The 27,129-nt window shown below is 48.1% G+C and overlaps 1 protein-coding gene across 9 annotated transcripts in view; it reads left to right on the top strand.

The window, feature by feature from the left end:
• Positions 1–10,478, top strand: part of CEP164 (centrosomal protein 164) — a 66,431-nt gene extending 55,953 nt beyond the window's left edge. For 5 of the 9 annotated variants that reach the window (XM_039229308.1, XM_039229307.1, XM_039229302.1 and 2 more), the window contains 16 exons: positions 431–484; positions 721–846; positions 1,172–1,294; positions 2,252–2,395; positions 2,803–2,886; positions 3,026–3,094; positions 3,391–3,566; positions 3,843–3,969; positions 4,228–4,295; positions 4,766–4,973; positions 5,777–5,884; positions 6,441–6,555; positions 6,653–6,958; positions 7,798–7,864; positions 8,446–8,568; positions 8,726–10,478. In XM_039229308.1, coding sequence (XP_039085239.1) covers positions 431–484; positions 721–846; positions 1,172–1,294; positions 2,252–2,395; positions 2,803–2,886; positions 3,026–3,094; positions 3,391–3,566; positions 3,843–3,969; positions 4,228–4,295; positions 4,766–4,973; positions 5,777–5,884; positions 6,441–6,555; positions 6,653–6,958; positions 7,798–7,864; positions 8,446–8,568; positions 8,726–8,819 — 1,992 coding nt within the window. In that variant the 3' untranslated portion in view covers positions 8,820–10,478. The remainder of the gene's footprint in view (positions 1–430; positions 485–720; positions 847–1,171; positions 1,295–2,251; positions 2,396–2,802; positions 2,887–3,025; positions 3,095–3,390; positions 3,567–3,842; positions 3,970–4,227; positions 4,296–4,765; positions 4,974–5,776; positions 5,885–6,440; positions 6,556–6,652; positions 6,959–7,797; positions 7,865–8,445; positions 8,569–8,725) is intronic. The other 4 variants (XM_039229303.1, XM_039229301.1, XM_039229304.1 and 1 more) reach the window with 4 other exon arrangements.
• The last annotated feature ends 16,651 nt before the right edge of the window (positions 10,479–27,129 follow it).

Raw genomic sequence — 27,129 nt, 5'->3', positions numbered from 1 at the left:
TCTAGATGAGAGGCGGAAGTAGGGAACGGTCAGGCCACGTGCACCTTCTTTGGGTGGCCGTGAACATCAGCTCTTAGACAAGGAACCCTCGAGGTTGGGGGCGGTGTCCCTGTACTGTCCTGCGGGTGCTCAGGCACGTCGCGCTGGGCCTCCAGCCCTCGCCGCCTGGGGCAGGGGGATGGACGCGGTGACCCGAGGCTTACTGAAATGCCCCTCCACTCTGGCCTTTGTATTCCTGTTCGTTTGCTCGTTACAGACTTGAGGGGCTGAGTTATTTTGGGGCAAAAAAAGATGTGCCTGTGGTACCCCTTGGCCCTTGGGCTCAACGGGAATCAGGCACGGGCTTCCCAGCTCTTCCTCCCTCCGGGGTCGGTGCCCAGCCAGCCCCGCACTGCCCTGCATCCCTCACAAGCCCCTGGTTGTTCCTCAGGCGGTGGCGGAGCTGGAGCGGCTCTCTTCCTCGCGGGAGGCCGAGCACAGGGAGGTGAGAGGCAGCTGGCCCCGGCCTGCGAGGCGGAGCCTGGCGTCCTGCTCCCTGAGCGTGGGCCTCACGGCCCCTTTGCGGCTGGTGGGCAGAACTCTACCCCGTGCCTGCCATTAGGGCGGCAGTCTCTCTCCCCCGAAGCCCCGCGGGGATGGGCGCTGGGCCCCTGGGGAGTGAGCCCCTGAAGTCACTCTGTAGCACAGAGTGTCACGTCCCCTGTGCTGGGGCCTCCTCAGGTGCTCTCCAGCCTCCAGAAGAAGCTGGAGGAGGCCCAGCTGCAGGAGAGCCTCAGTCGGTCAGAGCACAGGGCTCAGCAGAAGGCTCAGCAGAAGGCTCGCCAAGTGCTCGAGTATGAGCAAGAGGTAATGCCGGTTTGCCCCTTCGACTTTGTGTACACCTGTCCCGGGCTCTCCATCTCGGCCCACTGGGCCTGCTTTGCTCCGGCTGGCTCAGCTGGGGCTCGGACGTCTGGTGCCACTCTGGGTCTCAGTTCCCTTGAGGCTGGGTGCTTCCCCAACCCCGTGCCCCTGTACGTGTGTGGGGAAGGGGCGCTGGGTTATGGCTTGTGCATGTCACGTGTCCTGCATGTGTGGTGTGTGGGTGTGGAGGTCGTGTGTGTGTGTGCACGTGCACTACGCGCTGGCCCACCCTCGGGCTGGTGTTGCATCCCTGCTGCCTGCCCTGCAGCTCAGCAGCCTCCTGCGAGAGAAGCGCCAGGAGGTGGAGAGGGAACATGAGAGGAAGATGGACAAGATGAAGGAGGAGCACCAGCAGGTGGTGGCTGAGGCCAGAGAGCAGTATGAAGCCGAGGTGAATTTCCCTGGTGCACACATGTGGCATGCGCACTCACACACCTCCCCCCCGTCCCTCCCCCGCCGTGTCCTCGGCAGGTACCTGGGGGCCAGGGCACACGTGCGTGTGCACTCACACACACCCACGGTCCTAGGCAGCTGGCGGGGTCCGGGGCACATGTGCGTGCTCGGCCGCTGGCTGGCCAGTGCCCCGCAGAGGTAGTGTCGCAGGCCTGTCCTGCCTGTTCGCCCCACATCGGGCCGGCTGCGTCCCCTCCTGGATGCACTGTTCTCAGCACTGTTCTCAGCCCCTTGCCGTGTGCTGACTCATTTAGTGCCCCCAGCGGCCCTGAGGAGGTGGGGACTATCGTCACCTCCAGTTTAGAACTGAGCGGACAGACTCAGGAGCATAGTAAGCATCTTTCCCAAGTGCTCTGGGCCAGTAAGTGGAGGAGCTAAGATTCAAGCCCCAGCTGTCTGACTGCAAAGCCTGCAACTTTCACCACCCGGACGCCAGGCCATCAGGGTTAATGGAAACCCCAAGATGCCAGGAAATAGACTAGCAAGAGCCAAACGTACTTAGGTCTTATCTGCCCATCTCAGCCTTCGCCCTCAGGTGAGAGAGTGGACCCAGCCGGGTTCGGCTCGCTCACCCCAGGGAGCCACAGGGCCTCCGCCCGGGATTCCTAGGCCAGCGATGGGAACTCATACCCCAGCCTCTCTGGGCAGTCTTCCCCGCACAGGAATGGCGGCCTGTGAGAAAACGTAGTAGCGTCCCTCCCCGCACCGATTCTGACCTTGCTCGGGCTCATGGCATCTGCTTCAGCGGCAGAGAGGCTTTCTGGGGGATGGGGCCGTGCTCTCCTTCAAGAGCTGGCCCCAGGGCGCTGATGGGGTCCCTGACCTTGCTGACCGGAGGCTGCAGGAGTGGGGGGCTGCTGCGATGTCCCTGCCGGCAGCCTCATCTTCTGGGCAGGAGAGGAAGCAGCGAGCTGAACTCCTGGGACACCTGACGGGTGAGCTGGAGCGCCTTCGAAGATCGCACGAACGCGAACTAGAGGCCGTGAGGCAGACACAGGACCGGCAGCTGGAGGACTTGCGGCGGCGGCACCGGGAGCAGGTGGGGGCTCCGGGCGGCCACTGGGGACCGGGGAGGCCGAGCCCACTCTGTCTGTGGCAGCAGCCCGTCCAAGCCCTGACAGCCTCTGGAGGGGGGGGGGGGTCCCTCACTGGCGGTCCCCAAGCCAGGATATGTTTGCACCTTCATTCTCCGGGCCAGGGCACCTCCCCAGGGCTAGAGGAGGCCAGCCTCCGGGGGCCTGGGGCTTGACGCCTTTGCCTCTCCTTGCCCCCAGTGGGAAGAGACAAGGTGTGGTGCTTTCCTGGGGGCCTGCAAGGGCACATGGGGGGAGGCCGGACCCCAGCTTGGAGGGCTTGCTTGGAATCTGGGTCTGGAACTCTCCTGCACCCGCAGCTAATGCCTTGCGCTCTTTCCACACTTCCATCTTTCACTCTATTTTTGTGCAGGAAAGGAAACTCCAAGATTTAGAGGTGGAACTCGAAACCAGAACCAAAGAGGTCAAGGCCAGATTGGCTCAGCTGGATGTCCAGGTGAGAGAGCGGGAGTTGAGGACAGGATCTCCAGGTGCCCTTGACCTTGTAGCTCCCGGAGAAGAGCATGGTCCTCCTGCCCCTTAGACCTGGGGCCTGGAGATGGCCAAAGGGCCCCATGTCCTTCCCTCCCCTGCAGGAGGAGGCTGCCCGAGCAGAGAAGCAGCAGTTCCTTGAGATGCAGAGGCAGGTTGTGCTGGAGAGCGAGGTGTGTCTGCCTCTCTTGTCCTCCCTCATCTCTCCCCCGTTCCCTTCCCTTCCCTCTCACCCCACAACATTGCTCCTTGTGCTCACCTGATCTGTCTGGGTCATTAGGGGCCCGAACGACGTCGGCAGCATCCCACAGATAGCCCGGGGTCTGGGAGACTGTGGAGGGCGGACAGAGCCTGCACGCCTCCGGATGGTGGCCACGGCGACCACCCTCTGCCCTGCTCTCCTCGGGCTTCCCTGTCCTGCTTTGCGCCACGTGTCTCCAGGTGCTTCTCGCTTTTCTTCTGTCCCCAGGAAGCCACAGCCAACCGTCCTCACCTGGAGGAGGCCAAGGAGGAGCACACCCATCTTTTGGAGTCAAACCGACAGCTCCGAAGGATTCTCGATGAGCTCTGGGCCCGCAAGTTGGAGCTGGAGTCCCATGTGGATGTGCTGCAGGCGCAGAGTCAGAGGCTGCAGAAACACATCAGGTGGGGTGAGCCCCGCCCTCGGCTGCTCCTGGGCCGAGCTGCTCATGGCCCAGTTAACAGGCAGGGGTGGAGCTGGCAGAGGGGCTTTGGCTGCATTTTGTAGGCTGTGAACAGCATGTGGGGGGTGGTGCCGTCCCTGGTTCTACCGGTCATGCCCCAGCCCTGCCTCAGGGACTTGGAGGGAAGCGAAGTGATGGAGATGGACCTGCCGTCTCCCCGGGACCGGGGCTTGAGGCCCAGCCCCTCTCCCACCCCCAATCCCCTTTCCCATCACAGCGACCTGGAGGCTGAAGCTCAGAGGAAGCAGGACGTGTTGAAAGAGCTGGCAGCCAAGGAGAGCAGTGCCTCCCCGCGTTTTGAGGCAGATCTCCGCATCGAGGACCTGAGGAAATCCCTTGGGACCGTGAGCTTCTGTGCCTGGGGAGGGACAGGGTAGCTGGGCTGGGGCTCGAGGAGGGGGCCTGGCTCTGCTCTCTATGCAGCCTTAGGGCCTTGTTATTCCTAGTCCCCCATCTCCACCGGGCGAATGATAACTGCATGAGCAGTACCCAGCCGCTGGCACAGCCCTCTCTGTGTTTAGGCCCTTGGGAGAGGCTTCAGGGTCCCGTGAGCTGGCAGTGTGTCTAATACTCAGTGTGTCTTGTCTTCCATGTGTCCTTAGAACCTGACCAAAGACGTTTCCTCTCCTTTCCCCCAGAACGAGGAGGAGACCGACTTGTCCTTGGACAGGTGAGTTCTGATAGCCTTATCCAGTTTGCATCCAGGATTTCCCGAAGGGGTGAGTGCCTGTATCACAGATCTGGGGTGACATGAAATGAGCCGGCTGTGGTCACTGGTGGGGCTTGGGTCCAGGGCCGTGGACCTGAGGACCCGAGGGAATCCCTTTGGCCAGCCAAGGTGGTGCCCCTGTGGCCACTGACACAGCATGCTGGGCTCTGCTGAGGACAGGGCTAATGGGAGCATCCGGCCACCTGCCTGGAGGCCCCCTCCCCTGCCATGCCTCTCAGAGACCAGGTGAGAGGACTGAGCAGCGTGCTGCACACTGTAGGTGCTCGGGGGTGGGATCCACACCCCGCCAAGCCCGGCCTAGTCTGTGCTCGGGATGGACATCTACCAGGGAAGTGGCCTAGTGACCCAGAGCAGGGGGTCCTTGGGGCGGTCACTTCCCTTGCCAACCCCCCCACTGTGGCCTCCCGCAGCGCCCGACACTACCTCTCCGCCGAGGGGCAAGCCCTCCGCAGCGCCAAGGAGTTCCTGATGCGGCAGACCCGCTCCATGCGGAGGCGGCAGACGGCTCTGAAGGCCGCCCGGGAGCACTGGCGCCAGGAGCTGGCCGGAGCGCAGGAGGCCGCCCAAGAGTCGCCGGGCACCGAGGCCCTGGAGGACGTGCGCAAGGACTTGGAGGAGGTCAGCGGGGAGGGGGCCCGCCAGTGCTGTGGGAGGTGGGGCCACATCCACCTGTGGTCATTCTGGGGACTCCACGACAGCGGCCACGTAGGCCCTGGGGTCACCGGCTGAGTCTTCCAGGGACGCAGGGCAGGTGATGCAGGGTGTCTGTCTCCGTGAGGATGAAAGCACCTTACGTGTGTGTCAACACGCATGTGCAGAACGCTTTCTCCGGTGGCTGTTAGTGCCTCATGATGACCATAGATGATGTGCAACGCAGTGGTGACTCATTTTCTAGGCGAGAGTACAAGCAAGGTTTTTAAAACTTGATGTGTTCCATCACATTAAAGAGTCGGTTCATCAGTGAACCTTTGGAGCACCCTGAGCGGAAGACCGAATAGCTTCTCTGATAGCCTACCTTGCAGTGGAGAGAGCAGCTTCGTTGTGACCATGTGTTGGGATCCCAGATCTCTGCCATCGGAGGGTCGTGGCAGAAGCTCGCTTAGCATCGTGTGGCTGTTCAGAGCTGGCGGGGGTGGAGGCGTGGGGCCTGTTTCCCGGGCCATCTGTGTACAGCCGCCTGCCCCGTTCCTGCTCTTCTCAGTGCTGATGGGGCGGTTGGAGCACGGCTGTGACCTCTTGAGAATGTGTCAGGTCCCGGCACAGTGCTAAGCATGTGATGTGCTCTGTCTCCTTTCATTCTTACGACCTTATGAGAACTAGTATTTCTCTTAGATGAATTTGCAGGCAGCAACGGGCAGACGTGGGACTGCTGTATTTGCACGCAGCACCACTTCCATCCTCTCCTTTGTCTCTGGCTGCAGGAGACCCGGCACCTGGATGAGATGAAGTCGGCTATGCGCAAGGGCCACGATTTGCTGAAGAGGAAAGAGGAGAAGCTGAGTCAGCTGGAGTCCTCTCTTCGGGAAGAGGTGTGGCCCCGTGGCCACGGCTGCCTCCTTCCGTTCCTGGGATGTGGTTGGGCACTTTGGGCTCAGCTCATATGGTGAAAATGGCAGTGGCTTTGGCTTTGAGTCTGTTAAATAGATCTGTGCCGAGGGGTCCTGAGCAGACCCACGGCCTCTTGCTGTGGGTTCTTGAGAGAGGGACTGGCTCCTCCCCTCCCCCTGCCATGGTTCCTGAGGAAAAGTGTGCCCGGTTTTGGGCATGGATGTACTTAGTGGCCTTGTCAACTTCTCCGTGGATGCCAGAGGTGTGGGTGAGGCAGGAGGGAAGCCTGGGTGAGCAGACCCTGTAAGGGAGAGTTTGCTGGGGAGAAGGGGCTGTGGTCCGGGCCGCCTGTGTTTCAGGCCACTGTGACCTTTTAGCCTCCGCCTCCCCCCACCCTGTGATGCAAGACAGCCTATATGGTGTGCCTTTCCCAGAACCGAGGGCCCCAGAGAGCCCCTAAACCCCAACACGTTGCGAGAGCAACAGGTGGAATGCACCAGGCAGGGGTCAGCCCTAACTGGTGCTTGTATCTCTCAGGCCTCAGATGAGGACATTCTGAGAGGCGCCCCGACCAAGAAGGTGGTGACTTTTGACCTCAGCGACACTGAAGACATGAGCAGTGCAAGTTCTGAATCCTACCCCCTGCCTCACTGTGAGTGGTGGCGTCAGCTGGGGTGGGAGGGGGCGGCAGTCAGGTGCCCCAGGGCCTGCGGCCATCCAGGCCCTGAAGTCGAGTCCCTGCCTTTCAGTCCACCTGACCACAAGTGCCGCCTCCTCCAAGATCTACTACTTGAGCAGCTCCCTGCAGCGGATCAGCAGCCAGCTGAACGGGGTCCTCCGCGTGCTGGGTGCTCTCAACACCCCCCCACCGTTCCTCGCTGCCCCGCCCCACACCCCCCGGAGCACCGCCCGGGCCGAACTCTCAGCCCAGCCACCGCGTCCACCCTCATCCACCCGGTGGGCCTGGGACCCTGGGCTGAGCCCCAGGCTCTCCGCCTCCGTGGCTCAAACAGTGGATGACTTTCTGGTGCAGAAGTGGCACAAGTATTTTCCAAGTAAGCCTGCCTCCCTCCCTCCTCTGCCTGCCCCTTGCCTCCCCAGCTTTGGCACGGGCCATCTGTCATGGCTGGGGGGTCATGAGGATTTACTGGAGTTTGGGCTGATTGGAGCTTTTAAAAATTTATTTTTGAGAGACACACAGAGGTGAGTGGGGGAGGGGTAGAGAGAGGGGAAGACCCAGAATCAGAAGCAGTCTCCAGGCTCTGAGCCCGCTACGAGGCTCGAACCCACGAACTGTGAGATCATGACCTGAGCCGAAGTCAGACTTTTAACTGACTGAGTCACCCAGGCGCCTGGAGCCTTTCTGATGGGATCCAGAGCTCGGCAGAACCTAAGAGGTCCTGCTTGTCATCGCTATGATAGATACCATCTTGTGCGCTGTATGAGGGGCCAGGCAGGAGTCCTTCCAGTAATCCTCTGAGTCAGTATTAGTTTATCCCCACTTTACAGATGAGAAAACTGACTCAGAGGTGAAGGTATATGCTCCAGGGTACCCAGGGAGTAAGTAACACTGGGCCTTGACCCTGTGTTCTTCAAGAATCTGCTCCTCACACCTAGGCCCTAGGCCTCTGCCTGATCTCTTGGCCCTGCTGAAGAGTGAGAAAAGCCATCCAAACAGTTGCTTTGGGGAAAAAGATATCTATGTTTTCCCGTGTCTTCACCCAAATAGAAAAGTAGATTAAGTTTTCGAACTAAATAGGACAATTGCCGTCCGTCATCGGTCTCTCACCAGCAACCACTGAAACTTGCCCTGTTCTTGTGGGTTTGTGGGAGGTGGCCTGCTGGGGCTGGGCTCCCCTGCCTGTTTCTGAACGATTGCCTCCCACGTTTCCAGCCAAAGTCCCATTCCTCAGCACCGGCCCGGCCCCGCTGGAGAACAGACTGGGGTACGTGTCCGCCAGGTAAGCCTCCTGCAGGGGGAGAACTCTGCGCCTGTCGCCCGGGTCTCAGCCTCGCCTGGCAGCATAGCTGCAGGGAGAAATCAGCCCCTGTTGGGACCCTGCTTCTTCCCCAGGCCCCTCCTGACCTTGAGTGGGGCTTTTGTCTTTGCTGTGAGCTTGTTGTGTGCTGCACAGGCTCCTTTCTTCCCTCAGCCCTGCTGAGCAACATCTGGCCTGAGAGGGGCACCCAGTGGGAGAGACAGATGGGCAATTATTTAAACCTGTTGTTAACTTCCCATTCATCTTCTTGCTTGCCAAGTGTATCCTCCCTGCCCCCAACCATAAGCACCCTCATTTCCCCTTTGGCCCACTTGGAGCTGATGCTGGGTGGGCATTTGAGTCGGCAGGTGTCAGGAGCGTCCACGCAGGGGAGGAGCTCACCACCATCTCTTTGGGGACCTGATGCTCATCCTCCCAGCAAAGGAAGCTTTGAGCTGCTAAAGCAACCCCGAGCAGGCCGAGGCTGGTGTGCGGAGGGGGGAGGGGAGACGTGCTGGCCTGGGGCCAGTCGGCTGTTCCACACAGCCCCTTCCTCTCCCCAGCCAGCAGCTGCGCCTCCTGCAGCCGTCCCATCCCCACATCCCCGAGGTGGGCGGCACTGACTTTCAGGGCATGATCGAGGCTAACCGGAAGTGGCTAGAACAGTACAAGAAGGACCCCAAGTCGTATCCTTTGGCTGGTCCCTGAGCCTTGGTCCGTTCCTGCTGTGGCTCCGGGGCTTGTGTTTGTGCCCTGGGGGGTCCAAGGACCACCCATGTGGCCTCTGGCCCTTCCCTGGATGCGCTTAGCTGACTGAGGAGTTTTCCTTCACCTCATGGCCAGACATCTCTTCTCTTCAGTGCCCAGGCCAGCAGCTACTTCCAGCTTCCAGCAGCTGGGCCTGGATGGGAATAGGCTGGACCTGTATCACTACTGAGGCCCGAGCCTCTCCTGCACCCGGCCCAAGTGCCTGAGGAGCTGCCTGCACTCTCTTCCTCCTGAGAAAGCAGCGTCCTGCCCCGGTTGCTGCCTGCCCCCCTCAGAGGAGCCACGGCTGGGTGGAAAGGATGGTATGACCGGTCCCCGTGAGCTGCTCCCCGAGTCCATACCTCTCAGGCTGCGAAGTGTGGGTGTCTGGGAGCTCCTGCGTGGACGAGGCAACGCTGGTGTGGGGCATCGGCGCCACGGGCACCTGCAGAGGAGGAGGAGGTATCAGGGTTGCTGCCTTCCAAGGGCCTCCCCTTGGATCCACAAGGCACTGAGTGCTGGGACCCCTGTGGTTATGTGGGTGTGGCCCTTAAATCACGAGAACAACGCCCCCCTCCCACCCCACCTCCGCCAATATGTCTGTACCCTGGGACCAGGCTCTAATACCTCAGCACCAGAGAGATCAGACCTCTTTTTTTTTTTTTTTTTAATGTCTCCTTTCTTGAGCACTTGGTCTCTCCTTTTGACTGTCTCAGGATCAGGCCCAGAGCCCTGCCAGAGGTTGCTGGAAGCTACCACCTCCCCCCAAACTCGACTGTTGGGCCTCCTTCTGCTGGCACAGGACTGCCCTCAGGGGTGCTCCCTTCCCTCAAGCTCCTCCCCGCTAGAGTCTCAGGGTCGCAAGCACACAACTTTCAGGAAGCCGCCAAGCCCTAGGAAAAGCTGGATGGCTTCTGGACCGCCCTGGGGAGAGTTGTGGGTGCTTGTTCCCACCCCTACGCCTCCTCCTCAGGGGCTAGGCTGCACCTGGCACTGGCAGGGAGGACTCTGAGCTCCCTGCAGTCTGCGCTTCCCAGCAGAGGACACGTACTCTGACATCTGTCCCGCTGTTGAGATCAAATGCCCCTGTGTTTGTCTTGAAAGCCTCAAAGTAGCCCTTGGCCCCTCTCCTACACAGACACCAAGTCTCTGGCAGCGCTCACTCATGCGTCAGGGACGAAGACACTGTGTACTCCTCCCCCGTACGTTATAGGCATCAGTCTGCCGTGGGGAGAAGAGTCCATTTTGTTATTAGGTCATCCTGTGTGCTTTGGGGCTAGCTCCCATGTTATAACCAACTCTGGTGGCAAGCCTGTATTTTCTACATCAATTAAATCTCTGCAGGTCCATTTGCTACAAGGCAGTTGTGTGAATGTGTCTCCTCTTTGAAGGCCTTTGCCTCCTTCCTCTTAATGAAGGAAGGAAGAAGTAATCTCCACAGACCGCCTCCTAGGTGTCAGATTTGGTCGCAAGACACCCGTCATCTAGGTGTACAGACAAGCCTGAGGTCCTGAATAAATGGCTGAGGCCCCTACAAAGCCAGAGCCCCCGCACCCCATCTCTGTGCCCCCAGAGCTCCCTGTCCTGCTGCGTCGGGAAGCCTCGGGAAGTGCTGATGTTCCCCATCTCTCCCCTCGACCCCTCCCTGCTCTGCCACCTACCAGCTGGAGGCTCACTGTACCATTTCCCAACGGCCACTTGGCCTTGGTTTCCCCATGCAGACAAATGAAAACTAAGCCCCCTGAAGTCCTAAGCTGGCAGAGCTGGGTGGGTTTTGTTTTCTGCTCCAGTGGTGTGAGCAGCCTACATAGTTTTGGACGTGTAGCAACAGAATTGCTAGGAGAACCAATTGAGAGTCTGTGTTTCATGGATTTGCATGAGAAAACCAGCTGAAAGAGGAAACAGCCTCCCCTGTGTCCTCGCTGCTCTGATGAAGGGACCGAGGAAAGATGCTAACATTTGTTAAGTACTTTCTATGTGCAAGTGCTTTTCAGGTATTCTCTCTTTTAACCCTCTTCACCCATGAAGTTGGTATTTATAGATGGGGAGCTTTAGGCTCAGAGAGGTTAAATGACTATGGCTGAAGCTTGCCCAGGATTTGAACCCAGACAGACATGTCTCTGAAAGCAGAGTTGTGTGGAGCCTGCTCCCTTAAATCAGCACCTTGTGGCCTTCTAACTCACAGGACACTGCTGGCCAGCTGGGTCTGAAGACCGGAGTCCCAGGAGGGAGTGGCTTCTAGCTGGGTGGGGGAAAGCCCCCTGGGCCAAGGAGTGCACAGGGACTTTCTTAGACGACTCCAAAACTGTCCCATGTCTCCCTGTAGAGATCTAGACTCTAGCTGGGTCGTCTCAAATCAGAGACCTCTATAACTCAACGGAACCTTGTAGATGACGGTTCAGCCACTCACGTTTTACAGTGGCAGAAACAGCCTAGAGAGATCATGTGAGTTACCCAAAGTTACAGTCAGTAAGGGACCTGAACCGGAGTCCTGACTCCCAGCCTGGGGCTTCAGGAAAGAGTGTTTTTAAAGGGATATGTATTTTGAAGATGCTTTATGTTCACAGGGCTCAGTATTCAAAAGATGTGAATGTCGGGCCATCTCTGGGCCAGGCTTGGCCTCGAAAATTCCTTCTGGAGATTATATGCAAATGCAAGAAAAGAAGGGGCAGTGTTTTGGTTTTCTTCCTTTTACTGGTGGGGTAGAGGTCTTTCCTAACCTAGGATCAGACAGTCTCCTAAAGCTCTTTTGTGAGATGTTCACTCAGTATTTTTTTTTTTTTTTTTTATTTCTAGGAGAGAGAGAGAGAGAGAGACAGCGTGAGCAGGGGAGGGTCAGAGAGAGAGGGAGACACAGACTCTGAAACAGGCTCCAGGCTCTGAGCTGGCAGTCAGCACAGAGCCCGACGCGGGGCTCAAACCCACGAACCGCGAGATCATGACCTAAGCGAAAGTCGGATGCTTAACCGACTAAGCCACCCAGGCGCCCCTGACTCAGTATTTTCTTAAGAGAGCAATGTTGGGAATAGTAGTCTGCCTGCTGTGAAAACGTCACACCGTATGGCAGCACTGGGAGCGGGGAAATAACCCTGGCCTCAGGACACCTGGCTTCACCCTTGGCTCTGACACCCACATGCTCTGTGACCTGAAAAAGCCCTTTCTAGGCCTGTGTCTCCCCTGGTTAAAACCTCAAAGCCTGAACCCACGTTGTAGGGATGCAGCAGGTGACATCCTTGGGTGGGGAGCTGCTCTTACCCACAGGGAGGCTGGAAGCCTCCAGTGGCCTAAAAGAGGCTCCGGTGGGGAGAGGGACTGATGTGGGTTTCTGGTCCCACCACCAGCTGGTTTTTTCTTTTTTTTGGGGGGGGCGGGTCCTGAGGAAGTGATGATTAACACATGGCGCCCCCGCTATCACCAGTGTCCTGAAGACTTGTAAAGTCCCTTTGTTCCTCCTTTCCCCTTGCGTCTCCTACCTCCCCCACGGAATTTGCCATCTCTAGCAGATAGGTTAGACAGGGCGCCCAACAAAGGGCAGTAGGACACCGCCTGCCATGGTGGGGGCGAGGGATGCCCGCGCTGGGGAGGTAGGAAGCAGGACAGTGTGAGAAGTTCCACTCTCACGATTAAAAGCAGAGGGGGCAGGAGTCAAACAAGGTTCCCATTTCGTTTTCTCTGTGCCTCACTTTTCATGTCTGTAGAACGGGATGAATAGTAGGACCTCTCCCCTAGAGTGGTTGGAAGGGGTAAGGAAGTTAATCCGTATAAAGTCCTCCAAACCATGTTTACCACGTAGTAAGAGCAGTAACGTCACCAAGATGGCAACATGGGTCATTCCTGACTTGGCTCCCCTTCGGAAGAACCCGTAACAACTATTCGTGAACAAGACACCACGGAGAGAACCTCAGGACACGGGGCTGAGGCTGAAGCACCGCCTGCGGCACAGAGACCGAGGCAGACGGCACTGGAAGAGAAACCGCCCCTTCCCCAGGCCCGCATAGCCCCGCACAGAGAGGTCCCCTTGGGCCCATGGTTCCTCCTGAGGGAAGGGAGTTCAGGGTAGACATCCAGCTTCCCCAGCATCGTGGGTCACTTTGTGGGAGCCTCTGCTGTGGTTTCAGCCCGAGGGGATTGAGGGGACTCTGCAACGTAAGCGGGAAGGGACTTCCAACAACCAGCACTTGGATCCGGGCCAACTAAGTTCGTGCTTGGAGGGCCCAGGGATGGTCTCAAGCAGTGGCTTTGCTCCTCTGCAAAACTAAGGGGTGCGTTCTGACCAGGGAACGAGGCGGGGCGCAGGTCTACCTGATCCACGTCCTCAGAGGAGGAGTTCGTAGGCTCTGCAGCCGGGGCTGCCCGTACCCAGGCAACAGTGCCGGGTCACAGCCCCACCAACGGCGGACTGTGGCTCCCAGCCCCTCCGGACCAGAAAGCCGGTTTGGGGAAGTTTGAGAGTTGCCTGAAGGGGGTCCTCCAAGTCCCGCTGAGGCAGGAGAACCGAGTCACGGCCCCGCTTGTTCTGGAGCATGGCCCTCGCCACATCTGACAGGAAGGGCTGGTGAGAACATCTAGAATCTGATGCCTAACCCAGCAACACTTGAGCCAGGAGGCGAGTGTGCAGAACTGGGCACACTCAGAGTAAAGCCGGGGCCCCTGTTGGCCCGGGGAAGCTGGGGCGTGGGTCAACTTCAGCCAAGACCACAGAGAGCCTTATGGCCTTGGAGCTGCTTTTCCCACTGCGCCTCAGCAGCGAGACTGATTCATAGTCCCACTTATAGCTGAATACAGCCTCAGCCCCTGACCAAGGAGCCTTACCGCCACACAGAGGAAGCTGCATGATCCACCCGGCAGCTCTGTGGACAGTGGCACTTGAACAGAAAGGGTAGCCCGTGGCTTTCGCTGTCTACAGAGCACACCTGGTGGATTTGTCTGATCAGAATATTCAGTGCACACTCTTGCCTGATTTGGGTCCCCAGACCATGAGCCATGCAGACCCTGGGTTCTGTCTTGCTGCTCAGCCAGGGCAGAAAGCTAATTCATAGCCTCACCTACTGCTAAGTATAGTACCCAGTTCTAGTAGGCCTGACCAGAGAATTCAGGCAACCATGGAGCTCACCCTACGGCCTCACTTGGGCAGGGGAGCAAGCCAGCAGGCCTATCCAGCTGTTTTCAGCCAGTGGAGTACCCACCGCCCTTGACCTCAGAGCTTAAACCGTTGCCTTGTCCAAAAATAGACCCTAAGAGCAGACTTCACGTGGCGAAGTCATTACCAGCAGACCTGTACAGAACCCTAAACTGAGTTGACTAGTGAAATGCTGCCTCTGCCAAATAAACCTGCAAAGTGTGGAAGAGGAGACCACTTACTCAAATGCAGTACCAACATAAGGAATCAAGGATCATGAAAAATCAGACAAATGTGATACCACTAAAGGAAGCTAAATAAAGCTTAACTTACTCTATAGAAATGGAGATCTATGCACTGTCAAAGAATTCAGAAGAATCCTTTGAAGTAGTTTAATGATCTATAAGAACACACAAATAAAACTAGGAAAACAATTCGTGAGCAAAACAAGAAGTTCAACAAAGAAACATAAACCCTCAGACCCAAACAGAAATCCTAGAGCTGAAAAAAAATACAATAACCGCACTGAAGAATTCAGTTAAAGCTTCCAAAGTGGACCCAACCAGGCAGAAGAAAGAATCAGTGACCTGGAGGGTAGGACGTTTGAAATTGTCCAGAGGAGCAAAAAGAAAAAAGAGTGAAAAAAATGAAGAAAACCTGTGGGACTTATTAGGATACAATGAAAAGACACAATATTCACATTATGGCATTTCCAGAAGAAGAGAAAGGTCCAGAAACTGTATTTAAAGCAATAATGGCTGAAAAGTTCTTAAACATGGGAAAAGAAATAGACCTCCCGATCCAAAAGGTCCAGAGGATGCCAAATAGGAACCCAAACAGAGCTACCCTGAGACACATTATAAATCACTAAAAGCGAAACCCAGAATTTTAAAAACAACAAGGTATATATAAGTGGCCCTCCATGGGATTTTTGGCAGATTTCGCAACAGAAAATTTTCAGGCCAGAAGAGAACTGGATGGTATATTCAAAACATTGAAAGGAAAAATCTGTGAACCCAAAAGACTATACCCAATGAAGCTGTTCTTCACAAATCAAGTAGGGGTAAAGCCTTTCTCACACAAATGTTGAGGTAACTCACTACCAATAGACTTGCCTTACAGGTGGAAATAAAAGGACACTAATATCAAAAACATAAGGCAGTGTAAAATTCAGTGATAGTGGCAAATATGTAGTCAAAGTTAGATTCTATAATATGATAATGGTGGTGAATAATTCACTTACAACTAGGGTTTAAAAGTTAACAATGGAGTTCTGGTCTAAGATGGCAGTGCTGGAAGATGGCAATGCTGGAAGATCCTGAACTCACCTCCTCCATGGACACACCAAATCCACACCTATTTATAGAGCATTTCCTTTGGAAGAAGAACTGAGGGCTGATTAAATAGCTTGCACAACAAACGAGAGAGGCCATATAGGAATGGCAATAGAGAAGGAGACACAGTTATAAAAGGAGGCCCCAACCCCTGTGCTGTGAGCTGCAATGGGAGGGATAGGACTGAAGGACCTGCAGCAGATTCATCTGCCCTGGGGCATAGAAGAAAAAAACCCACAGTTTTAAAGGGCAACTAGAATAAAGGAACCACCCCCTAGGACCCTGCCAAATGGCTGGCGAGCTATTAGACCTCTCCCTGGGGGGGGAGGGGCTTGTGAGCACCACTGTCTACATTCCCTCTCAATCTTGATAGCATGAATGGGAGCAAGATCTGGGCACCCTAGCTGGCCTGCCAAGCACCAGGGCCCTGGCCCACACTAGCCCCAGCCATCCCACCAAGGTGGCCCCAGTGCACCACACACCAGCACACCTCTGATCAGTGCTCACTACAGCTCTAGCCATTGCACCAAAGTTACATACGCACAAAGCACCCCAGAACACTCCAGGCCTGTAGCATTTCAGCACCAGTTACCCTGCCAGGTCACCATCTGTGCTGAGCAGCTCGAACATCCTGCCTTGTACTCACTTTCAGCTTCAGCTGACCTCCCAGGGTCCCCTCTCTGCAGGGAGCTCCAGAACCTCCCTGGCTTGCACCTACTTCAACTACAGTTGTCCGGTCAGGGCTCTTCTTGCACAGCTATGCCCACTTCAGCTCTGGTCATCCCACCAGTGCAGTCTCAGCACAAGTGTCCCAGGATCCCCAGCCTATACTGGCCACAATGCCAGCCAGCCAGAGTCACCATGCACACAGTCTACACAGGGATGGCCATACACAGGACCATTCCTTCAAGCTTAGAAGTGGCCGTTCCACCTAATTCAGAAAGAAAAACAGAAAAGCAAAATGAAGAGAGAGGAATATGCTCCACATGGAAGAATAAGACAAAACCTCAGGAAAAACGTTAATGAAACAGATAAGCAATGTGCCTAATAAGGAGTTTAAGGTAATGATCAAAAAGATGTAAAAAAAAAAAAAAAGAACCAATCAGAGTTGTTGAAGAATACAATCACAGAAATGAAAAGTACACTAGGGGGAAATCAGGGTTAGATTAGTGGAGATACAAGGCAGGATCAGTGATCTGGAAGACAGGATAATGGAAAGCATCCAAGTTGAACAGCACAAAGAAAAAAATTTAATGAGGATAGGTTAAGGGATGTCTTAGACAACATCAAGCAAACAAACATTTGCATTATCAGGGTCTCAGAGAAAGAGAGAAAAGGGCAGAACACTTATTTGAAGAGAGAACAACTGAAAACTTCCCTAGCCTGGGGAAGGAAGCAGACCTCCAAGTTGAGGAAGAACGGAGTTGTAGACAAGATGAACCCAAAGAGGTCCATACTATGAAATATATAATTAAGATTTCAAAGGTTAAAAGTGAAGAATTTTAAAACAAGAGAGAAACAAAAAGGTACATGCAAGGGAACCCTCATCAGGCCATCAGCTGATTTTACAGCACAAATTTTGCAGGTCAGAAGGTAGTGGCATGATATATTCAAAGCACTGAAAGGAAAAGACTTACAACCAAGAATACTTAGTAAGGTTATCATTCAGAACATTTGGGAAACTGAGGGAAAGATACTTTTCCAGACAAAAGTTAAAGGATTTCATCATCACTAAACTGGCCTTACAAGAACTATTAGAGGGATTTCTTTAACTAGAAAAGACCATAATTAGAAGAAAATTATGAATTAAATGATGTAAAATATGATAACATAAAATGTAGAGGGATGAATAAACTTTTTTTAGAATGTGTTCAAATTTAAGTGACCATCAACTTAATACAGACTACTGTATACCTAGGATGATATATATGCACATCATGGTAATGACAAAGTGAAAAACTATAATAGTCACACACTAAATAGAAAGGAATTCAAGGATAATATTAAAGAAAAATCATCAATTACAAGGAAAGAGCAAGAGAAGAAAGGAACAGAAAAAAACTACACAAACAACAAGAAGCAATGAGCAAGATGACAGTAAGTACATACTTATCAATAATTATTTTTTATTTAAAAGATTTTATTTTATTTTATTTTTTTTTAAATGTTTTATTTATTTATTTCGAGGAGAGAGAGAGAGACAGCATGAGCAGGGGAGGGTCAGAGAGAGAGGGAGTGACAGACTCTGAAACAGGCTCCAGGCTCTGAGCTGGCAGTCAGCACAGAGCCCGACGCGGGGCTCGAACCCACGAACCGCGAGATCATGACCTGAGCGAAAGTCGGACGCTTAACCGACTAAGCCACCCGGGCGCCCCAAAAAGATTTTATTTTTAAGTAATCTCTGCACCCAACGTGGGGCTTAAACCCACAACCCCCAAATCAAGCGTTGCATGCTTCACCAACCAAGCCAGCCAGGTGCCCCAATAATTAAATGTAAACGGTCAGACTGTTCCAATCAAAAGACATAGGGTGGCAGAATGGATTTTAAAAAACAAGTCCCATATATATGCTGCCTACCACCATTTCAGACCCAAAGACATGTTCAGACTCAGAGCAAAAGGATGGAAAAAGATATTCCATGCAAATGGAAGTGAGAACAAAAAGCTAGGTAGCATTTTTATATCAGACAAAATAGTCTTTAAAACACAGGCTGTAATAAGAGACATAGAAGGGCATGCATACAATTAGTGGGTCAGTAGCACAAGATATAAAAACTGTAAATATCTGCCCCAAATTGGAGTACCTAAATACATAAAGCAAATATTCACAGAGAAAAAGGGAGAAATTGACACCAATACAATAATGGTAGGGAACTTTAACACCACACCTGCATCAATGGCTAGATCATCCATGCATAAAAGTAATAAGGAAACTGTCTTTCAGTGACACAGTGGACCAAATGGACTTAAGAGATATATACAGAACATTCCATCTAAAAACAACAAAATACACATTCTTTTCAAATGCACATGAAACATTCTCTAGGACAGATCACATGTTAGGCCACAAAACAAGTCTCAATACATTGAAGAAGACTGAAATCAGATCATGCATGTTTTCATATTTCATATTTCATACTATGAGGGTGTGAAACTAAATATTATTCACAAGAAAACAATTGGAAAAAAACACAAACACATGGAGGCCAAACAGTATGCTGCTAAAGAACCAATGTATCAACAAAGAAATCAAAGAGGAAATTAAAAAATACATGAAGGTAAATGAAAATGTAAACATAATGGTCCAAAATCTGTGATGCAGAGAAATTAGTAGTTCTAATACAGGCCTTCTCTCTCCCCCAAAAAACCTCAATTAAACAATGTATCCTTATATCTAAAGGAGCTAGAAAAAGGACAAAGCCTAATATGGAAGAAGGAAGGAAATGAAAGTCAGAGTGGAAGTGAATACAATAGATTAAAAAATAGAAAAAATAAATGAAACCAAGAGTTGGTTCCTTGAAAAGATGACCAAAATTGATAAACCTTTAGCTAGACTCATCAAGAAAAAAAAATAAAGAGGACCCTGATAAATAAAATCAGAAATAAAAGAGAAGTAACAGCTGACACCACAGAAATGCAATGGATTATAAGAAACGACTACAAGAAATTATATGCCAACAAATTGGAACTAGAAGAAATGATAAATTCCTAGAAACATACAACTTCCCAAAACTGAATCAGGAAGAAATGGAAAAACAGAATGGACCAATTATTAGTAATGAAATTGAATCAATAATCAAAAAACTCCCAACAAACAAAAATTCAGGAAAGGGGGAAACACTGATGAATTCTATCAAAAATTTAAAGAAGAGTTAATACATATTCTTCTCAAACTATTCCAAAAAAGGAGAGGAAGGAAAGCTTCCAAATATTTCCTACAAGGGTAGCATTACCCTGATACCAAAACCTGACAAGATTACTGAAAGAAAAGAAAAAAAGATAGCAAGAAAGAAAATTATAGGCCAATATTTCTGATGAACAGATGCAAAAAATCCTCAAAAAAATGTTAGTAAACTGAATTCACAATATATTAAAAGGGTCATTCACCATCATCAAGTGAAATTTATTGTGGGGAATGCAAGGACGGTTTAATATTTGCAAATCCATCAATGTGATACACCACGTTAACAAAATGAAGGATAAAAATCACACGATCATCTCAACAGATACATAAAAAGCATTTGGCAAAATTTAGCATCGTTTCATGACCAAAACCTCTCAATAAAGTGGATTTAGAGAGAACACACCTCAACATAATAAAGGCCATTTATGAAGAAACCACAGCTAACATAGTCAATAGGGAAAAACAGCGGAAAGCTTTCCCTCTGTGACCAGCTTTCCCTCTAAGAACAAGACACAGATATTCATGCTAGACACTTTTATTCAATATATTATTAGAGGTCCTAGCCATAGCAATCAGATAAGAAAAAAGAAATAAGACATCTAAGTTGGTAAGGAAGAAATTAAACTGCCACAATTTGCACGATATAATACTATGCATAGGAAACCATAAAATTCCACCAAAAACTATTAGAAGTAATAAGTGAATTCAGCAATGTTGCAGTATACAAAATTAATACACAGAAATGGGTTGAATTTATATACACTAATAATGAAGTAGCAGAAAGAGAAATTAAGAAAAATAATTCCACTTATAATTGCACCAAAGGGAAGAAAACACCTAGGAATAAACTTAACCAAGGAAGGGAAAGACCTAAAATCTGAAAAATACAAAATACTGATGAAAAAAACTGAACATGACACAAATGAAAAGGTATTCTACAGTCATGAATTGGGAGAATATTGTTAAAATGTCCTTATTATCCAAAGCTATCTATAGATTCAATGCAATCCCTATCAAAATACTAATAGCATTTTTCACAGTACTAGAACAAGTAATGCTAAAATTTGTATAAAGACCCAAAATAGCCAAAGCAGTTTAGAGAAAGAAGAACAAAGCTGGGGGTATCACAATCCCAGATTTCAAACTATATTATAAAGCTATAGTAATTGAAGCAGTATGGTACTGGCACAAAAATAGACACATAAATCAGTGGAAAAGAATAGAGGCCAGAAGTAAACCCGCAATTATATGGTCAATTAATGTACAACAAAGGAGGCAAGAATATACGAAGGGAAAAAGACAGTCTTTTTAATAAATGGTGCTGGGGAAACTGGACAGCAATATGCAAAAGAATGAGACTGGGCCACTTTCTTACAGCACACACAAAAATAAACTCAAAATGTACTAAAGACCTAACTGTGAGACAGAAAATCACAAAACTCCAGGAAGAAAACATAGGCAATAATTTCTTTGACATTGACCTTAGCAACATTTCTATAGAAATGTCCCTTCAGGCAAGGGAAAGAAGTGGAAAAGTAAACTACTGGGACTACACCAAAGTGATAAAAGCCTTTTGCACAGCAAAGGAAGCCATCAACCAAATGAAAAGACAGCCTACTGAATGGGGGAAGATATTTTGCAAATGATATATCCAAAAAGGATAATAAATAATATCTAAAATATATTAAGAACATACACAACTCAGCACCAAACCCCCTCCCAAATAATCTGATTAACAGACATATGAACAGATGTTCAAAATCACTAATTATCAGGGAAATTCAAATAAGATCGTAATGTGATATTACCTTACACCTGTTAGAATGGCTTGAACCCAAGAGGACAAGAAATAACAAGTGTTGGCAAGGATGTGGAAAAAAGAAACCCTTGTGTACTATTGATGGGAGGGTAAATTAGTGCAGCCACCATGGAAAACAGTATAGAGGTTCCTCAAAAAATTAAAAATAAAAGTACTATATGATCTAGTACTTCCACTACTGGATATTTACCCAAAGAAAACACAAACACTAATTCAAAAGGATATATGCACCCCTATGTTCATTATAGCATTATTTACAATAGCCAAGATATGGAAGCAACCCAAGTGTCCATCAGTAGAAGTATCGATAAAGAACATGTAGTCTTATATACAGTGAAATATTACTCAGCCCTAAATAAGAATGAGAGCTTGCAATTTGTGACAACATGGGTAGATTTAAAGGGTATTTTGCTAAGTGGAATAGTTGGAGAAAGACAAATGCCATATGATTTCATTTGTGGAATCCAAACAACAAATGAATAAACAAGCAAAAAGCCGAAAAAGACCCATAAATACAGAGAATACACTGATGGTTGCCAGAGGGGAGGGTGGTAGGGGGAAGGCAAAATGGGTGAAGGGGAGTGGGAGATACAGACTTCCATTTATGGAATAAGTCACGAGGATAAAAGGTACATTCTAGGGAATATAGGTAGTGGTATTAAATTTTTTAAAAAAATATTTGTTTATTATTGAGAGAGAGAGAGACTGTGAGAGGGGCAGAGAGAGAGTGAGGGAAACACAAAATAGGAAGCAGGCTCCAGGCTCTCAGCTCTCCACACAGAGCCCAACATGGGGCTCGAACTCATGAACCATGAGATCATGAACTGAGCTGAAGTCGGGCGCTTAACCAACTGAGCCACTTAGGCGCCTCATAAGTGGTATTATAATAGTGTTGTATGGTGATAGAGGGTAGCTACACTTGTTGTAAGCATAGCATAACAATATACTTGTTGAATTGCTATGTTATATGCCTGAAACTAATGTAACATTGTGCATCAACTATACTTTAATAAAAAAATAAAACATGTAGTAAAAATAACCATAACTATAATAAGCTGTTATTACTTAACACAATGTAAAAATATGTAAATTATAACATCAATAAATTAAATGTGAGGAGAAGAGGTAAAAGTGTAAAGCTTAGACATTCTATTGAAGTTAAATTGTCATTGGTTTAAAATAGGGTGTTACAGTTTTAAGACATTTTATGTAAGCCTTGTGGTATTCACCAGGGAAAACCTGTAATTACACAGAAGAACATGACAAAGAAGTCAAAGCATATTGATACAAGACATAAGAATATCAAAACAAACGAAAAAGGATAAAAAACAAGAAACAATGAACAAAATGGCAATGCTGAGTCCTTACTGTCAATGATTATTTTAAAACGAATTACCAGATTAAATTCTGCAGTCAAAAGTCATAGAATGGCTGATTGGATACACAAACAACAAAAACAAGGTCCAATGATATACTGCGTATAAGAAACTCACTTTAGCTTTAAAGACATACATAGACTGAAAGTGAAGGGATGGGTAAAGATATTTCAAACAAACTGTAACTCCCCCAAAAGGCAGGGGTAGCTATATGCATATCAGATGAAATAGACTTTAAAAATGGTAAAAAGTGACAAGATCATTATATAATGACAAAGGAGTCAACAAATATGTCCAACACCAGAGCAACTAAATACATAAAACAGAATAAGAGCCACAAGGAGAAATAAAGAGCAACACAATAATAACTGGGGACCTTAATGTCCCACTCTCAACAATGGATAAATCAGACAGAGAATCAGCAAAGATATAGCAGACTGAACAACACTGTATACCAAATGGATCTAACAGATACACACACACACACACACACACACACACACACACACACACACACACCATTCTACCCAACAGCAGGATACATATTCTTCTCTAGTGCACAGGGAACATTTTCTAGGACAGACTATAGGTTAGGTCACAAAACAAGCCTTAGCAAATTCAAGAAGATTGAAATCAAACCAAATATCTTCTCTTACCACAGTGGTATGAAATTAGAAATCAATAATAAGAGGAAAAGTGGAAGATTGATGAATACATGGAAATTAAACAACACTTCCTGAATGGATCAAAGAAGAAATTAAAGGGGAATTAAAAAGTATCTTAAGACAAACAAAAATGTAGACAACATATTAAAACTTTATGAGAGAATTTCATAGCAATAAGATCCTACCTTAAGAAGCAAGAAAGCTCCTACGTAAACAACCTGGATCTATGCCTTAAACAACTAGACAAAGAACAAACTGAGCCCAAAGTTAGCAGAAAAAAGGTAATAAGAAAGATTAGAGCAGAAATAAATGAAACAGAATGGAAAAGCAATAAAAATATTAATCAGACTAACAGTTGGTTCTTTGAGCAGATAAACAAAGTTGACAAACTTTTAGCTAGACTACCCAAGGGAAAGAGAGGACCTTAATTAACAAAATTATAAATGTAAGAGGACACATTACAACTGATACCACAGAAATACAAGGATCGTAAGAGACAACTATTAACAACTATACACCAACAGTCTGGACAATGAAGAAGAAATGGAAAAATTCTAGAAATGTACAAACTGCCAAGACTGAATCAGGAAGAAATAGAAGGTCTGCACAGCTAATCACTAGTAAGGAGATTGTACCTGTAATTTAAAAAATCTTCCAATGATGAAAAGCCCAGGGCCCATTGGCTTTGCTGGTGAATTTTATCAAACCTTTAAAGAATTAATGCCTTCTCAAACTTTTTAAAAACAGGGAAGAGTTGGGAACCCTTTCAAACTCATGAGAAATAGGATTCATCACACTGATAAAGAAAAAAAGTCAAAGAACCATATCATTAGGTACATAAAGAGCATTTGACAAAATTTAACATCCATTCATGATAAATTAGGTAGGGAAGGGATGTCCCTAAGTATATCAAAGGCCATATATGATAAGCCCATAGCTAACATCATAGTCAATGGTGAGAAGGTCAAAGCTTTCCCAGTAAGATCAGGAATAAGACAAGTGTACTCATACCCACCATTCCTATTCAATATAGTACTGGAAGTCCTTGTCAGAGCCATCAGGTATGAAAAATAAAAGGCATCAACAGTATTAAGGAAGAGGTAAAACTGCTTGTTTACAGATGACATGATTTTATGTAGATAAAATCCTAAAGACTCCCCAAAAAACCTGTTAAGATCTAACAAATTCAGCAAACTTGCAGGATACAAAGTTAACATTATGAAAATCAGTAGCATTTATATACACTAACAACAAATTCTGTGAAAAAGAAACCAACCCATTTACGATAACATTGAAACAGTACTTAGCAATAAATTTAACCAATGAAGAGAAAAATCTTTACTCTGAATACTGTGCGACACTGATGAAAGAAATTCAAGAAGATACAAATAAATGGAAAGGTATTCCATGGTCATGGATTGGAAAAATTAATGTTAACATGTCAGTACTACCTAACATCATCTATATATTCATTGTAACCCCTATCAAGATTCCAAAGACATTTTTACAGAAGAAGAAAATCTTAAAATTGATATGGAACCACAAAAACCCCTGAATAGCCAAAGCAATCCTGATAAAGAATAAAGTGGAGGCATCACACTTCTTGAATTCCAAACTATTCTATAAAGCTACAGCAGTCAAATCAAGTGAGATTTATTGTGGAGAATGCAAGATGGTTCAAAATTTGCAAATCTATCAATATGATACACCACATTAACAAAATGAAGGGTAAAAATTATATGATAATTTCAACAGATGCATAAAAAGCATTTGGCAAAATTCAACACCGTTTCATGATTAAAACTCTCAATAAAGTGGGTTTAGAGGTAACATACAACATAATAAAAGGCCACTTATGAAAATCCACAATTGACATTCTACCCAATGAAGAAAAATAACTGAGAAAGTTCCCTTTAATATCAGGAAGAAGACAAGGATGTCCACTCTAGCCACTTTTATTAACATAGTACTGAAAGTCCTAGCCACAGAGATCAGATGAGAAATAAAAGCCATCTAAATTGATAAGAAAGAAGTACAACTTTCACTATGTGCAGATATACAGAGAAAACCCTAAAGACTCCACCAAGACACTATTATAACTGATAAGTGAATTCAGCGTGGTTGCAGAATAAAAAATCAATATACATAAATCTACTGCATTAAAATTTTTTTAATATTTATTTTTTGGGGGGGAGGGGAGAGAGGGAGAGAGAAAGAGTGAGTGAGCACGTGCACAAGCCTGAACTTGGGAGGAGCAGAGAGAGGGAGACACAGAAATCAAAGCAGGCTCCAGGCTCTGAGCTGTCAGCACAGAGCCCCATGCAGGGATCACACCCACAAACCATGAGATCATGACCTGAGCTCAGCCGACTGAGCCACCCAGGCACCCCCGGGAATTCACTGCATTTCTATACACCAATAATGAAGTAGTAGAAAGAGAGATTAAGAAAACAATCCCATTTACAATTTTACCAGTAATAATAAAATACATAGGAATAAAGTTCACCAAGGGGGAGAAAGAGTTGTATAAAACCTTGATGAAGGAAACTGAAGACAACACAAATGGAAAGATATTCTATGCTCATGGATTGGTAGAGTATTGGTGAAATGTCCGGACTGCCCAGAGCAATCTACAGTATGCAGTCTCTATCAAAATAACAGCAGCAGAACGAGAACAAATAACCTTAAAATTTTTATGGAACCTCAAAAGACCCCAAATAACCAGAGCAATCTTGAAAAAGAAGAACACAGGTCGAAGTGTCACAATCTCACCTATCAAGGTATAGTACAAAGCTGTAGCACTCAAAACAGTATGTAACTGGCACAAAAGTAGGCACGTATATCAATGGAGAATAGAGCCCAGAAATAAACTTATGATTATATGGTCAATTAATCTTTGACAAGGAGGCAAGAATATACAATGGGAAAAAAAAATCTCTTCAACAAATAGTGCTGGGAAAACTGGACAGCTACATGCAAAGAATGAAACTGGACCACTTTCTTACACTATACACAAAATAAACACAAAATGGATTAAAGACCTAATTGTGAGATCTGAAACCATAAAAACCCTAGAAGAGAGCATATGCAGCAATTTCTTTGACATTGGCCATAGCAGCATCTCCTGAAGCAAGGGAAACAAAAGCAAAAATAAACTATTAGGACTACATCAAAATAAAAAGCTTCTGCATGGCAAAGGAAACAATCAACTAAAAGACACCCTACCGAAAGAGAGAAGATATTTGCAAATGACACACCTGATAAAGGTTTAGTATCCAAAATATATAAAGAACTTATACAAATCAACACCAAAAACCCAGGTAGTCCAATTAAACATGGGCAGAATATGGGGCACCTGGGTGGCTCAGTCATTTAGGCATTAGACTCTTGATTTTGGCTCAGATCATGATCTCATGGTCATGGGTTCAATCCTCGCATTGGGCTCCACGTTGACAATGTGGAGCCTACTTGGGATTCTCTCTCTCCCTCTCAGTCTGCCCCTCTCCTGCACTTCTCTCTAATAAATAAATAAAAACTTTTTAAAAATGAGAAGATATGAACAGACATTCCAAAGATGATATATAGATGGCCAAGATACACATAAAAAGGTGCTCAATATCACTCATTATCAGGGAAATGCAAATCAAAAGTACAATGAGCACCTTGGTGGCTCATTTGGTTAAGTGTTTGGGCACAATGTCAGCTCAAGCACTCAAGCCTGCTTGAGATTCTGTCTCCTCTGCCTCTCTCCCTGCCCCTCCCCTGCTCCCCTGTTCCCATGTGCACCCACTCTCTCTCTCAAGAATAAAACAAAAAGCACAATGAGATATCACTTCACACCTATCAGAATGGCTAAAATAAAAAATATGGGAAATAACAGATGTTGGCAAGGATGTGGAGAGAAAGGAACCTTCATGCACCGTTTGTGGGGATGCAGTCTGGTGCCGCGACTGTGGAAAACAGTATGAAAGCTTCTCAAAACATTACAAATAGAATTATCATATGATCCACTAATTCCACTAGTGGGTATTTACCCAAACAATATGAAAACACTAATTCGAAAAGAGATATGCACCCTTGTGTATCCTGCCGTGTTATTTAAAATAGCCAAGATATGGAAACAACCCACATGTCCATTGATAGACCAATGAATAAAGTAGTAGTAGTACATACACACATACACTGAACTATTATTCATCCATAAAAAACATGAGGACATCCTGCCATTTGCAACAACATGGATGGATCTTGACAGCATTATGCTAAGTGACGTGTCAGGCAGAG

The sequence above is a fragment of the Hyaena hyaena genome, unplaced genomic scaffold (assembly GCF_003009895.1).
Source record: "Hyaena hyaena isolate Hyena2069 unplaced genomic scaffold, ASM300989v1 scaffold_37, whole genome shotgun sequence".
NCBI lineage: Eukaryota > Metazoa > Chordata > Mammalia > Carnivora > Hyaenidae > Hyaena > Hyaena hyaena.
Note: the sequence above shows the minus strand (reverse complement) of the source record. Positions and strands in the feature narration are given on the sequence as shown.